At 57.8% G+C, this 12,338-nt stretch overlaps 1 protein-coding gene across 2 annotated transcripts in view; it reads right to left on the bottom strand.

The window, feature by feature from the left end:
* Positions 1-12,338, bottom strand: part of STK32B (serine/threonine kinase 32B) — a 136,286-nt gene that overhangs the window by 37,340 nt on the left and 86,608 nt on the right. For both annotated transcript variants that reach the window (XM_015594881.2, XM_025051857.1), the window contains exon 3: positions 4-36. In XM_015594881.2, coding sequence (XP_015450367.1) covers positions 4-36 — 33 coding nt within the window. The remainder of the gene's footprint in view (positions 1-3; positions 37-12,338) is intronic.

The following is a 12,338-nucleotide window of genomic DNA, read 5'->3' as shown; positions in this document are numbered from 1 at the left end:
TGCTCGTCCAGCAGGATGTTGTCCGGCTTGATGTCTCTGTAACAGAAAACAAAGGAGCTGAGAATGCGATTCCTGGAGCCTCCTGACAAACGCACGACAAACGTGACACTTGGGGACAAACGCCTGCCAACACCAGGCATGCCTGTCTGTCTCCCCCGGGCGCGAGGCCTCAGACGGGGAGCGGGGCAGGAATGATTTTGATAACGGAGTGCCCGAGTTCTCGCTTCCTTCCGTTTCCTGGAACTGCGAGTAGATCGTGTATTTTTTCTTCCTGAAGATTCTTAACAATTTCTGGCCTCTCATTCCACGCTCAGGGCGTGTGTGCTCTCGGCCAGCAGGTACGGGCACTTCCCTTTCCTGCTGTAATGTAGCCCTACCCCCCACCCCCGCCTCCACTAGGTACCAAAGCCCCCAGGTGTCAGTGTCTGCACAGACAGGGGACTGAGGCTCAGGGAGGGTCTGTAACTTGTCCAAGCTGGAGACAGGCCGCACCAGGCCCTCGGCGCTTCTGTACCGTCTGTGAGTGAGAAGGGCTTTCTATCCAAGAGGGGTGTAGAAATGACAACAGCAACAACAACACACACACACACACACACACCGCAAAAATGAAAAAGAATGCATGGCAGAGACTAATGTGGCTCCCCAGGCCTAAGATCTTTCTCATCTGGCCCTTTGGAGAGAGAACTTGCTGGCCCCTTTTTGGGGTAACACAGCAAACCATGTGCAGCAAAATCTGGGCTGGGGAGTTTCTGGAAAGTTCTGCTCTACATCACCATTATAGCGGGGCCTCCCAACTCCCAGGCTGTGCTTCGTAAAGGCAGAGGCTTTGCTTTCTTCTCCTGGGTGCCCCGTGCCCAGCTCGGTGCCCGTCAGAGAAAACCCAGGGCCGGGTGGCAAGTGGGGTCGGTGGATGGGAAATTACTGGGAGGACACGTGGGCGGTGGGGGAGGTTCTGGCCAAAACCACCCACCAGGATTCCTGCCGAAGGCAGGTCGGGCCTCTGACAGCCCCTGAGGGATGAGGGTATAGGGGGCAGGGACTCCGGCTAAACTGGCTTCGCAGGTTCTTACTAAAACTGGACAATGCAGAGACCGTGAGGGATGCGGAAAGCTGAGGCCCAGCTGCAGCAGGGCTCAGGCCTGAGCAGTTTGGTCCAGGAGAGAATCTTCGTCATCACAGGCGGCGAGGGCGGAGGGAGGCGCCTGAGCGCAGCACAGCCTTCGAAGACTCTCGCCCGTGCCCTCAGCCGCATCTACGCGCCGCGCGCGGACACTCACCCCCAAAGCTCTACGCGAACCCGTCAGTTTTAGAAATGCAAGCCCCACTCACTCATTCCCAGTAAACGCCATCTCTCCGAGGCTCATGACGGCTTTCTTGCAAATAAAAGCAATGGTTCCTGATTTATCGGATGGCAATTCTACTGGAAAACACACTGTGGTTATTTGTAATAATATGAGGCAATGTTTATGGCTTTGGGGATGAAAGAAACACTCAACCTCTATATCTGAATTTTCGTCTTCATCACGGCTTTTGCAGCCCATGAATATTGATGAGCATTAAGCAAATGGGCCCTACTGTCAGGTTCGCAAAACATCCGGGGTGCGCAGAGACACCGATTATTTGCAGAGTCCCCGTGGGAAGGATGAACTTGAGAACTCACAAAGTTAAAACGAAAGGCAGAAGACTCAAGGTCAAGTACTTGGGGATCAGATAAGCAAACACTGCTTGCTGTCCAGGGCATCTCCCTGTAGGATTCTCAAGAAAAGGTGAGACAAGGGAGAATAAATACTTGTCAAAAATGAAAATACAGTAGGATGGTCAAGTGTATCCATAAGGCATCACTAGGACCGAGCCGACCTTGTTGGGGGCGTGGGGATCACAGAGGGGGTGGCCATGGCCCAGGAAGCGTGAACCCAAAGCGTCTGCAAGGGCCGCAGCCTGAGCCGCCTCCACTGATGTGGAAACTCCCTGTCTCGGAGTTTATGCCCCACGCTCCCGGCCTCGTCCCTGCCTCCCTCCCTCACTCCTTCCTCTTCCTCCATCCGCTTCCTCCTCCATCCGCTTCCTCTCCCCCAGGCAGGACTGGGTAGGAAGCTGGGCTTGCGGGGGCTCCAGACACAGTCCCTCCCTTCCTGAAGCTCAGCATCAGCGAGCGGGTGCCATCTGAAGTGGCACAGACGCCACAGTGCAGGGGGAGGGGGCCAGGGAGCCCAGGAGGATGGAACAGGGGCAGCTGGAGGCGGAACAGCCCGGGATTCACTCGGACCAGCAGGGCCCAGAGCGTCGGGGCCAATGAGAGGTGGGGGTGGCGTAAGGAGAGGTGAACATGATTAGTGGGGTGAACAGTGTCCCTCTAGAATTTATGTCCACCCAGGACCCCAGAATGTGACTTTATTTGGGAGCAGGGCCTTTACAGACGGAACTGGTGAAGAATCTCATGACGAAACCAGCCTGGGGTTAGGGCGGGTCCTACACCCCATGACCTGCATCTTCACAAGAGAAAAGAGAGGAAGGTGTGGCCACGGAGACACGAACACTGCTTGCTGTCCAGGGCATCTCCCCTGGATTCTCAAGAAAAGGTGAGACAAGGGAGAACAGACAGACCCGGCTGAATAGAACCGAATAGAACTTGTGTTCCCGGAGGGCAGACCGGCCAAAAATTACTCAAATAAATGACAGGATCGCAAGTCGAGACGAGTGCCTCGAGGGCGTAGAAACGAGACTGACAGAGGGTCCTGCCTTTGACAGGTGGTCAGGGGGGGACTTTCAGCAGCTGTGACATTGGGCTGACTTCTGAACCACCAGAGAGAGCCCAGCACGCACCCCTGGGGGTGGATTCTCACCACCGATGAGGCAATAGAAGGCCGAGAGGGAAATGACCTGACCCATGACGTGCTTCGAGCCCAGGGAAGGTGACGAAGGTGACGCATGACATCTCCATGCCACGGTGACTCTGTGGAAGGCTCCAGCTCGGCAGACTGGAGCGAGGCTCCTCCCGTTCTGGCTTTGAAGACGTGGGGCTGCCGTGTGCGAGCTGGTCGCCTGGTAGAGGCTGCAGGTGCCTCTGACTGCCAAGCGCCAGGAAGAAAACGGGACTCAGACCTACAGCACAGAGACTGAATTCTGCCGACGACCGTGAGAGCTTCAGAGAGGTCCAGAAAGGCCCAGAAAGGTCTAGAAAGGTCTAGAAAGGAATGCAGGCCAGCAGACACCTGGTTTGCGGCTTTGTGACACTCCGGGCAGAGGAGCCCGCTGAGCTGTGCCCGCCTCCTGGCCCGTGGAAACTGTGGGCGAAGCGATGTACGTTGTTTTAAGCTGCTGAGCTAGTGGTCGTGTGTCCTGCAGCAACAGGAAAGGATGCACCGGCTGGACGGCCCCGACCACTGACTCTCGCCCTCCCCTTCTCGGCATCTGGAAAATGGCCGTCGCAGCCCCCGTCTGACCGCTGCCGGAGGACACACGACGAGGTGCTACTTATCCACAGCTCCCAGAGCGTGACAGGCGGTGAAATAAAGTGAGGCGCTTTTTGCACGGAGCTCGGGCGGACTCGGCCGAACGAACTAATCTCTTCCAAGGGGGACGCACCAGGCAGACCGCTGCAAAGCCGTCCGGGCAGACGGAGAGCCGAGTCGCTTGGGGTGTAATAACAACACCGCTCTACGGCACAGTGTCCTGTCAGGCCTCGGGCTCGCCGGTGTCAGCTGCCTCCTGTCCTGTTCCTCGCACCGATCGCCCCTCGGCTCCGGCGTGTCCTCCTGCCGCAGATGGCCTCGTCCGTCCAGAAAGGGCGTTAGAAGCATCGAGCGGATGGCAACGGCTGAGATGATGTTTTCTGAGCACAGGCACCGAATTTCAGAGCTGGGCAAAACGACCCTTTGATGGAAAGCAGGTCTGCGAGGCTATAAAGCCCGGTTCTTGCTCTTGAGTTATTCCCGGGCCCCAGATAAAACGAAGCGCGAACTGTCAGCTGGGCTGACAGAAATGGCTCCGATCCAGACGGCCGTGGAGGGCTGTGGGGACGTTTCTGCACGTGTCCCTCGCAGGGGCCTCTCGGTGTCCCATGCTGACAGCCTTAGGCAGCAATAGGACAAACAGAATCCTGGCAGGGAAGCAGCACCCTGCGAAATGAAAACCTGTGGATCGTTCACGGCCGGAGACGGAAGCACGGAGCGGGCGGGGAGGGGAGAAAGGCAGAGGCGGGGAGGGGACCTGAGCCCGCCTCCTGCGGGGCCCGTGACCGTGGCCCCCCGCCCCCAAGCCCAGCCTCAGTGTCCTCAGACACGAGATGGACAGTCATACGGATTCCGGGTGCTATGGCGAAGACTGGTTCGTTTCAGTCGTTTTTATTTTGTTCATCGTTAAAGCACCTACAGTAGGAACTTTTCTTTACTGGGTTCCCAAACCCGAAACTGATGCCAGTCGTCCCATCCGGGAACCTCCGCAGTGACCCGCCGCTCACCGAGGAATGCCATCTGGGGCACTGCAGGCGGGACTGACTGGTGACAGGGTTCAGAGTGGCCGGCTCTGGGGCGGGAGGAGACCGTCCTGGCTGAGTGCTGGGTAGAGGCTACTGGACAGAGGGAGGTGGGCTGAGATCACTTGTGACGGGTTCGTTTGATTATAAGGCCAACTGGAGGTGGTTTGGCTTCGGAAGGCATCTGGGGACTTTCTCCTGGTCTGGCTGAAGGCCGGGTGACTAGTCCGATTTCCGTGAGGACATATGAGAGTGACCGGCACAGCGCGGGGCCCGAGGGCGCACGTTTGTTATTAATGGGAGAGGGAGGCCAGACGCTGCCGCTCAAGCTGAGCGGCTGAAGCTGAGCGGACAGGCCGGCGCCGGGCAGGAGGGCGGAGGCACGTGCTGCGGTGAATCGGTGGGGCTGACCTTGGCTGTCGGCTCTGTCTCTCTTAGGAGGCATGGGCTGAGCCTTGCACCCATCGGCCAGCAAGCCGATGTGGGACAGGAAGTTGGCGAACTCGGCTCTCACATTTTGGAATCTCTTACCGTATCGGCAGAGACTGTTCTCCTAGAAACTGGGTAACAGTCATGAAACTACACATTGTTGCTACTCATTATATGTGACTTTTCTCCTCCCTCTCTCCTGCTTCCTGTGGAGGGCAGGGACCCTATACTACACCAGACCCCACACGATGCCCTAATGCTAACCTTTATCAGGTGCGTGGTGCGTGCCGGGCACGATTTTGAGTACGGGACCTGGATTCAATATGTAGTGTGGCCACTCTGTGTCTGGTACGATGGCAGCACGCTACAGGTCACCTTACTTAATTCTGACGCAACTGTCAGAGGCAGGAATCACTGCTCCCCGTTTACTGATGAAGAAAGAGAGTCAAGGTCACGCGTTAGCAGACAAGACCCATTCTTAGGTCGCCTCTTCTCTAGATCAGTGTTCTCTGCCAGGGGAAAAAAACTCAAGGAAACAAAATGAATTAGAGTTCCCTGAACCCAAACCAGGCAGGAACGATTCTAGGGGAATGTTTATGATAAATATCTGATTGGATAAATAAAATTGTTCCTCGTATTTCGGGATATGTCTCTTTATTACAACACCCACACACACAAGGTTGCATATCTTTTTCTTTCATGACCCGAATGGCTTTGCAAAGCATAAATCTGACCCTGTCCCTTTGTACATAACTCCTTTTCATGGCCTTCTGGTACCTACAGTGCTGACGGCCAGATTCCGGGATTCTATGTTCTGATATAATCTCAAAACTGAAGAGTGAACACTGAGATGTCGTTGTCGACTTTTAAATCCACCCACCCACCGAGGGCATCAAAGAGCAGTGCCGAGCATCGTCCTCACACAAAAAGAGGCAAAGAGGCGACACTTTAACCCAGAACAGTCACAGGGGCGCGATTTTAGAATAAGGCGCAGCTGTCACAGGCCTCAGGCTTATTCCTGGACAAGTGTTTAGAAAGCGTTGACCAGAGGCCAGAGCCCTTAAGGCTTTTCCTGATCCAGCCCGTCAGCCTGGCACCCCACACCCTCAGATTCCCCGGCACCCCGGCCTTCGCCAGCCCCATCCTGGCGCGATGCCCTCCTCCCTGCAAGTCCCTGGTTTCAGGACAGAGCCCAGCTGTGATCTGCTCCCGGAGGACCGCGGGGGTCGCAGGCCGGCCACCGGGCTCTGCGGACCGGTGTCTTTGCAGAGGTAAGTAAGTTAAGATGAGGTCCTATGGATTAGGGCGAGCCCCAAATCCAGGGACTGGTGTCCTCACGAGAAGAGGAAAAGGATGATGATCCATATGGAGAAAAAGGCAACGTGAAGACAGAGGCAGAGACTGGAGGGTCAGAGCTGCAAACCACGGACGGCCCCGAGCCACCGGGAGCCCAGAGAGAGGAATGGGACAGATGCTCGCCCAGCGCCCCCGGAAGGAACCACACGCGCCGACTCCCGGTGCGTAGATCTGTGCGGTTCTAAAGCTCCCAGTCTCTGCTCGGGCGCCACGGCCCCGCCCTGCCCGCCTGCGTCCAGGCCTGATGGACAGCGCGGCCCTGTTCATTCCCTCGCCCCTGACCACTCCAGGCTCTCCACGCTCGCCACTCCGCCGATCCTCATGCAACCTGAACTCGTTTCCCGTGGGTGCTGTGACGAATGACACAAACTCGGTGATCTAAAACAACACGGGTTTGTGCTCTTACGGCCCTGGAAGCCGAAAGTCCAAAACGAGTCTTCAGGGGCTAAGTCCACGTGGCCACGAGGCTGAGTTCTCTCTGAGGCTCCAGGAGGCCGTCTGCCTTTTCAGCTGCCGGAGGCGCCCACTACCGGACAGCAAGACTGAGGCTGAGCGCAGTTAAATACTTCCTGGGGTCACAGAGCCGATCCATGGGAGAGCCAGGACGTACCAGTTAGAGACCCATGGCTGGATTAAAGGCTGGATTAAAAGGCTGGATTAAAAGGCTGGATTAAAAGGCTGGATTAAAAGTGTACGTACACACAGCCTAGTACGGTAGTTCTGCCTCGTATCCAGCGTAAAACCCCGAGCTGCCACTCAAGGCATTTTCCTCCCGCTTGATTCTGTGGTGGGTGAAGAGCAGCCGGTCAAGCCATGCCCGGGGGCTGCGGTTTCATCTTTAACATTGCAAAGAACAGACATCAGCGTGGCCGACATTGACGAATTCAGTCGAAAAGCTGTGCCACTCCATGGGGCCTGGATGTGAACTTGGTTACTAAGGCAATTGCGCTCTGCTGATTACTCCTAGGTTTACCTCATGGAGATCGCGAAGCTTTCAGGATTCGCAAACACGTTCGAGGGGCCACTGGGATCAATCGATTCACTGATTCACTCACAGCAGGGGGAGCCCGCCGACGCGCCAGCCTGGACACAGCGAGGGGGCGGCTCCCCGGGCGGGTCGGGAAGGGCCCCCGAAGCCCTCGCAGATCCGCCCAGCTCAGTGTCCTTCCTGTCCAGCTGCTCTCAGGGCCCTGAACGGCAGCAGTCTGTCCCTGAGCCGTCTCGCTCTGCCACACCGTGCCCTCCTCGAGGCGGGAGGCATCGCACGGCATGCGGGGAACAGCCAAAGTGTGTGGAGGGAGAGCATGCTTGCCCACGGCCCGGGGTGCCTGCAAGCCACCCGGGAGCTCCGATAAAACGCCGAAGCCCCTCGCACACGAACCGTAGTTCAGATCCTTCCTCTACTACCCTCTGGGTCTCAGATCTCAGCTGTAAAATGGGCGTAAGTTGAAATAACGTACGGAAAGGGCCTAAGTCGGTTCCTAGCACATGGGACGTGCTCGGCAAACGGTGATTATCGCCCGGGCCCCGGCCACCTGGCCCTGCTTAGCAGGGAGTTTAGAAGGAACAGGATGTGGCAGAAAGAAAGACGGCGGAGCTGCCCCCAACGACGACGACCAGTTCCCGTATCCGTGAGGTTTTACGGCTCACAAGGCCCCTGCCCATAGCACACTTAGTTCCCTCCGCCCGGCGGCCTGAGAACTAGCATTCAGTTCTTTCAATGGACAAGGGAACGGAAGTCCAGAGAACTGAAGAGGCTTCTTCACGGTCACGGTTAAAAAGTGACCACGCAGTGACCAAGCAGTGAGATCTGACCCCGGCTCCCCGACGCCCACCCGGCCTCCTCTCCTCCTCACTTCCCGGGTGGGGCGGAGGCGGTCAGGCGCCGGAGCCCCCGGCCCACCTGGGCGCTGCCGGGCATCACGGCCCCGGGCCTGGCGCGCTCCCATCTCCGCCTGGTCTCCCGCGGCACCCGTGAGCTCTCGCTCCGGTCACTCCCTCTGACGGGGCCACCATCCCACGTCCTCTGCACTTCCCTGTCACGGCAGGGACCACAGTCCGCATGTCCAGGTGTGATCACCTGATCCGTGCTTTTCTTCCCCACAGGCTTTGGATTCCATCGAAGCGGGACCCACGCCCAGCGTGCAGCCCTGGCAGGGTGCTAACCCCCAGGGCAGGCGCTCGGCAACTACCGGGTTCCCAGATCTGCAACTTGTTGAGTTCAAAGGTCCCGCGAGGGGCCCGGGTGCCCGCGGTCGATTAGTGTCAGGACCCGGCTCGGGGCTCAGGCCCCTGGGACAGGCAGGGGCCCCCCAACACTACAGGCTTCCCCCAGAGACCAAGGCCTAGCTCTCACTTTATTTCATTCGCTTTGGGCAGCTTGCAAACTGCCACCACGATGCGGCCTCGTGTTCCCCTCTGGGACTCGGCGGCTCCGGTGGGCTCTGAGTGGTGGCCTCCACAGCACCCGAGTCCCTGCGTTTCTGCTAAGATGCTCAGACAACGGGGCTTGCGTCCTTAATCCCAGCTCCTGGAGAAAATGCTGGGAAGAGTTCAAATCCTTATCCAAGGCCTAATCTTATTCTAGCCACGCAATTCCTTTCGGAATCTGAAGGCTCAGAGGCCAGGGGAGGCCTGACGCCTCTGGAATGACCTCACCGCTTCCCAGACGAAGGGACCAGCGTTCAGAACTGTGGAGTTTCTTGCCGGGTCTACGCTAAGTTGGCGCCAGAGCAGGCATTTCGAGTTCCCTCTTCTGACTGTGCAGGAAGCTTCTCAACGGCATGGATCTTTCCTGAGTCCTTGAGAAAGGTATTTCAGAGCTAAAAGGGACCCAAGATATAATCGTATTTCTCACTCTGTTTTTACAGATGAGGAAAGCGAGGCTCCTAGAGGTTCAATGACTTGCTCTAAAGTACAAACGTGTCCGTTTTGAGGTGGGGTTCAGGTCCGGGCTGGTCTTTCTCCATGGCGAGTGCTCTTTCTAGCTCTGTGAATTCGCTTTTCCCACCGGAACCCCATCACTGCCCCACTCAGGACCAGGGCTGATTACCACGCACTCTGCAGGGGACTGGGCAAAATACGTGCCATGAGAACTTCGGAAAAAAGGGCAGTGCTTTCAGAGGCCTCTGGAAAACACCCCTTCCCTGATGTGCTCGCCCCCATTTGCGGGAGGGAAGAGGGGGTCCCAGAACTCCTGGGAAAATGCCGGCCCCGCCCCTCCCAGCGCTCAAAGCTCATCATGGTCACCTGCCTCGGGACCACTGCCCTTTATCCTCTCCGCCTCGGGCACGGGGTCCTGGCCACCCCTCGCCCCGTGGAACGAACCCCTTGCCGACTTCTTCCCCCGCCCACCCTCGCTCCCAGGCCGTCCCTCTGTCCTAGAATTCACGGTCAGCACCCGCTCGCCCGCCGAACATTTCCCTCACCTCTTGCTCAAAGCCACACTGGCTGTCCCTCCGAGGACACTGTGGCACGCCCGGCCGCCGTCCTCACCAGTGGAGACTTTCCCATCACCCCTTGGAGCTCTGGGCCAGAGGAGGGCAGGTGTCCCTTGTTCCTCATGGCCCCTGTCGCACCTTCTGCTTAACTCCACCACCTTTGAAGACGGAGCCATCCGGTTACACCGTGTCCTCCCTTCCGTGCCGCCGTCCCCTACGGGCACCCAGAGCTGTCTCACCACTCCTGGAGGGCTTAGCTCCGGGTTCGCTGCCTCCGTGTGCGTCATGGTGACGTACCGACCGCACGACGGGCAGCCCGGCCTCTGCGGTTCTTGACCCTGCGAAGATCTGCGTCCTCACCCTGCCTCAACCACTCACTCCCACGGCCGCATCCTGTGCCTTGTCCTTTCCGGTGGCTGCTCCCTGCTCACCCCTCAGGCATCTCACTCTCGGACCACCCACGGCCATCTGCCAGCTCACGCCCCCCGCCCCCTGCCCCCCGCCTCCTGCAGCGCTTCCGCCCCTGGCAGCGCACTCCAATGATGCCATCACCTCTTCGCGGTCCTTCAGGTCGCACCCCCAGTGAATCCTGGCCAAAATTCCATGGTCTCTCACCGACGCTGCTCTGCCCACCCCCTCAGCCCCCTTGCCCGTCTGCCAGGCAAAACCAAACCCCGGTTAAAGTCTCCTTTCCGGTGACTCTGCCCTGGTCCCCACCTAGCTGAAGGTGGATGGAAAAAAATGCACGTGGCCTTGATCTTCCCTCTAGATCCTGACCACACCTCTCCCCTCCTGACCACGAGCTCCTCGTCCCTTCGTGCTCGCTCTTCGGTGACCATGTTCCATCTCTCTCTTCACATCCCAACACTTTCTGCCTCAAAGCCTTGGTGCCCCCGCGGACTCCCCCTTCTCACACCCACACCCACCTGCTTCCCCCCGCACTCAGCCCTTCTCACCGCAGCAGCCAGAAGGGGGCGCTCTCGGCTCGCAACCCTCTGGCGACTCTCCTGCGGAGGAAGAACCCCGCACTTAGGAAAGCCTGCCCCTTCTGCCTGCCTTCCCTCACTCCATGCGGCCCCGCCGCTGTGCCAGCCGAGCGAGGTCCCGCTCACGGCCTCTGCCTTGCTGTCCCGCCTGGAAGGCCCAGCCCCCCATGGCCACGAGACACGCTGCCCTCCTGGCGAACCCCGGCGAACCCTGCCGCTCACCCTCCTTCATTTCTCCCCACGCCCTTCCCCCACCCGACATTTTACTTATTGATTTGTTCTGGGTCTGCTTTCCCGATTAGGATGTAAAGCCCATGACAGATGAGACATTGTCCTACCACCCCACGGCCCCCACTGCTGCATATCCAGGACCCAGAACAGTGTCTGCAGCAAACGGCGCCCAGTCGGAAGCTGCCTCTGCTGATTCCTCATCTGTCCCTCAGCGCTGGCCCACAGTCTAGTGGCTTTAGAAGCAAGGCTCCCTATGACCAATGCAGCCTCCCAGGCCCCACCCTGAGACCACTCAGTCACAGCCCCAGACTCTGGGGTCTAGGCCTGGGAACCCACATTTCAACAAGCCCCAGTGGGATTCTGATGCCTCCTGGGGTTTGGGAGCCCTCCCCTCCCCTGATTACGGGGCAAGACAAATATCTGAGTTGGCTCCTGATGGGAGGGGCTGCATTCGGGAGAGGATTTTTTGGGGAACTCTTAGCCTCTGGCAGGTAGCTGTAGCTTCATTACAATGCAGGTCCTGGTGGTGGGCTCTGATTTCTCTGGGAACCAGCTAGTATGAGTTTGTTACAGCTGCCGAGTCCCTGGCCCGTTCGGTTTGATTGACATCATTCAGTTTGATTGACATCGTTCCGTTTGATTGGCATCGTTCGGTTTGATTGGCGTGACGAGTGGAGGAGAGAATCACCTCTTGACTGACAGCATGAATATGTGCAGGAGAGAGACCAGCAGGTTCTAACTTAGTGGAGAGCTAAAGCAGCCATACGTGGCAGGTACCTATCAGCTGGCAAAGGGAATGAGCAAATACTCTACTCCCACCCCACCCCCACCCCAGGACAATGGCAGGGCCCAGACTGGAAACACAGAACAGGGATTTCCCTAGGAATGTGTAGGCTCTGGTTAGGAAGCAGTGTCCACATGCAGGATTACAGCGAATTCGTATTTTACGAGTTGCTATTTTTAGGGCCCAGTCTCTGTATTTCATCTAAGGGGGCATGTTGCCCAAATGTCCAAGAATCCTGGGGTCTCAGACTGTCACCAGTGGAAGGGACAATAGTCTACCTGAAATGGACTAGTCCTACGTCTCATAACAGGGTGGAGGGGTGGCTGCAGACTCTGACCAACGAATTGAAAAGAGGCTGAAAATCCTGTGGGAGCCTCTGCTTCCACCAACCTCCTTTTCATCAAATGGAGAATGACAAATGGCCACATTTGTGACAGTTCCCAGGGATCTGTGTGCCCTTATGGAGGAGGAAAGAAGTAAATCTCTCTAAATGTCGTCCTTCGTAAGACAAGTGAGTCCCTGGCTCCTGGGTCTTGTCAGGGCTCGGAGTAAGCCCCTCTCTGCTGTGTTCTGACAGACGCAGACAGGTGAGCAATGAGGTGGGGGGGGATGAGAGAGGGAGGGAGGGCAGAGGAGGG

Source organism: Pteropus alecto, unplaced genomic scaffold (genome assembly GCF_000325575.1).
Source record: "Pteropus alecto unplaced genomic scaffold, ASM32557v1 scaffold5, whole genome shotgun sequence".
In the NCBI taxonomy this organism is placed as follows: Eukaryota; Metazoa; Chordata; class Mammalia; order Chiroptera; family Pteropodidae; genus Pteropus; species Pteropus alecto.
This window is presented reverse-complemented; position numbering and strand designations above follow the sequence as displayed.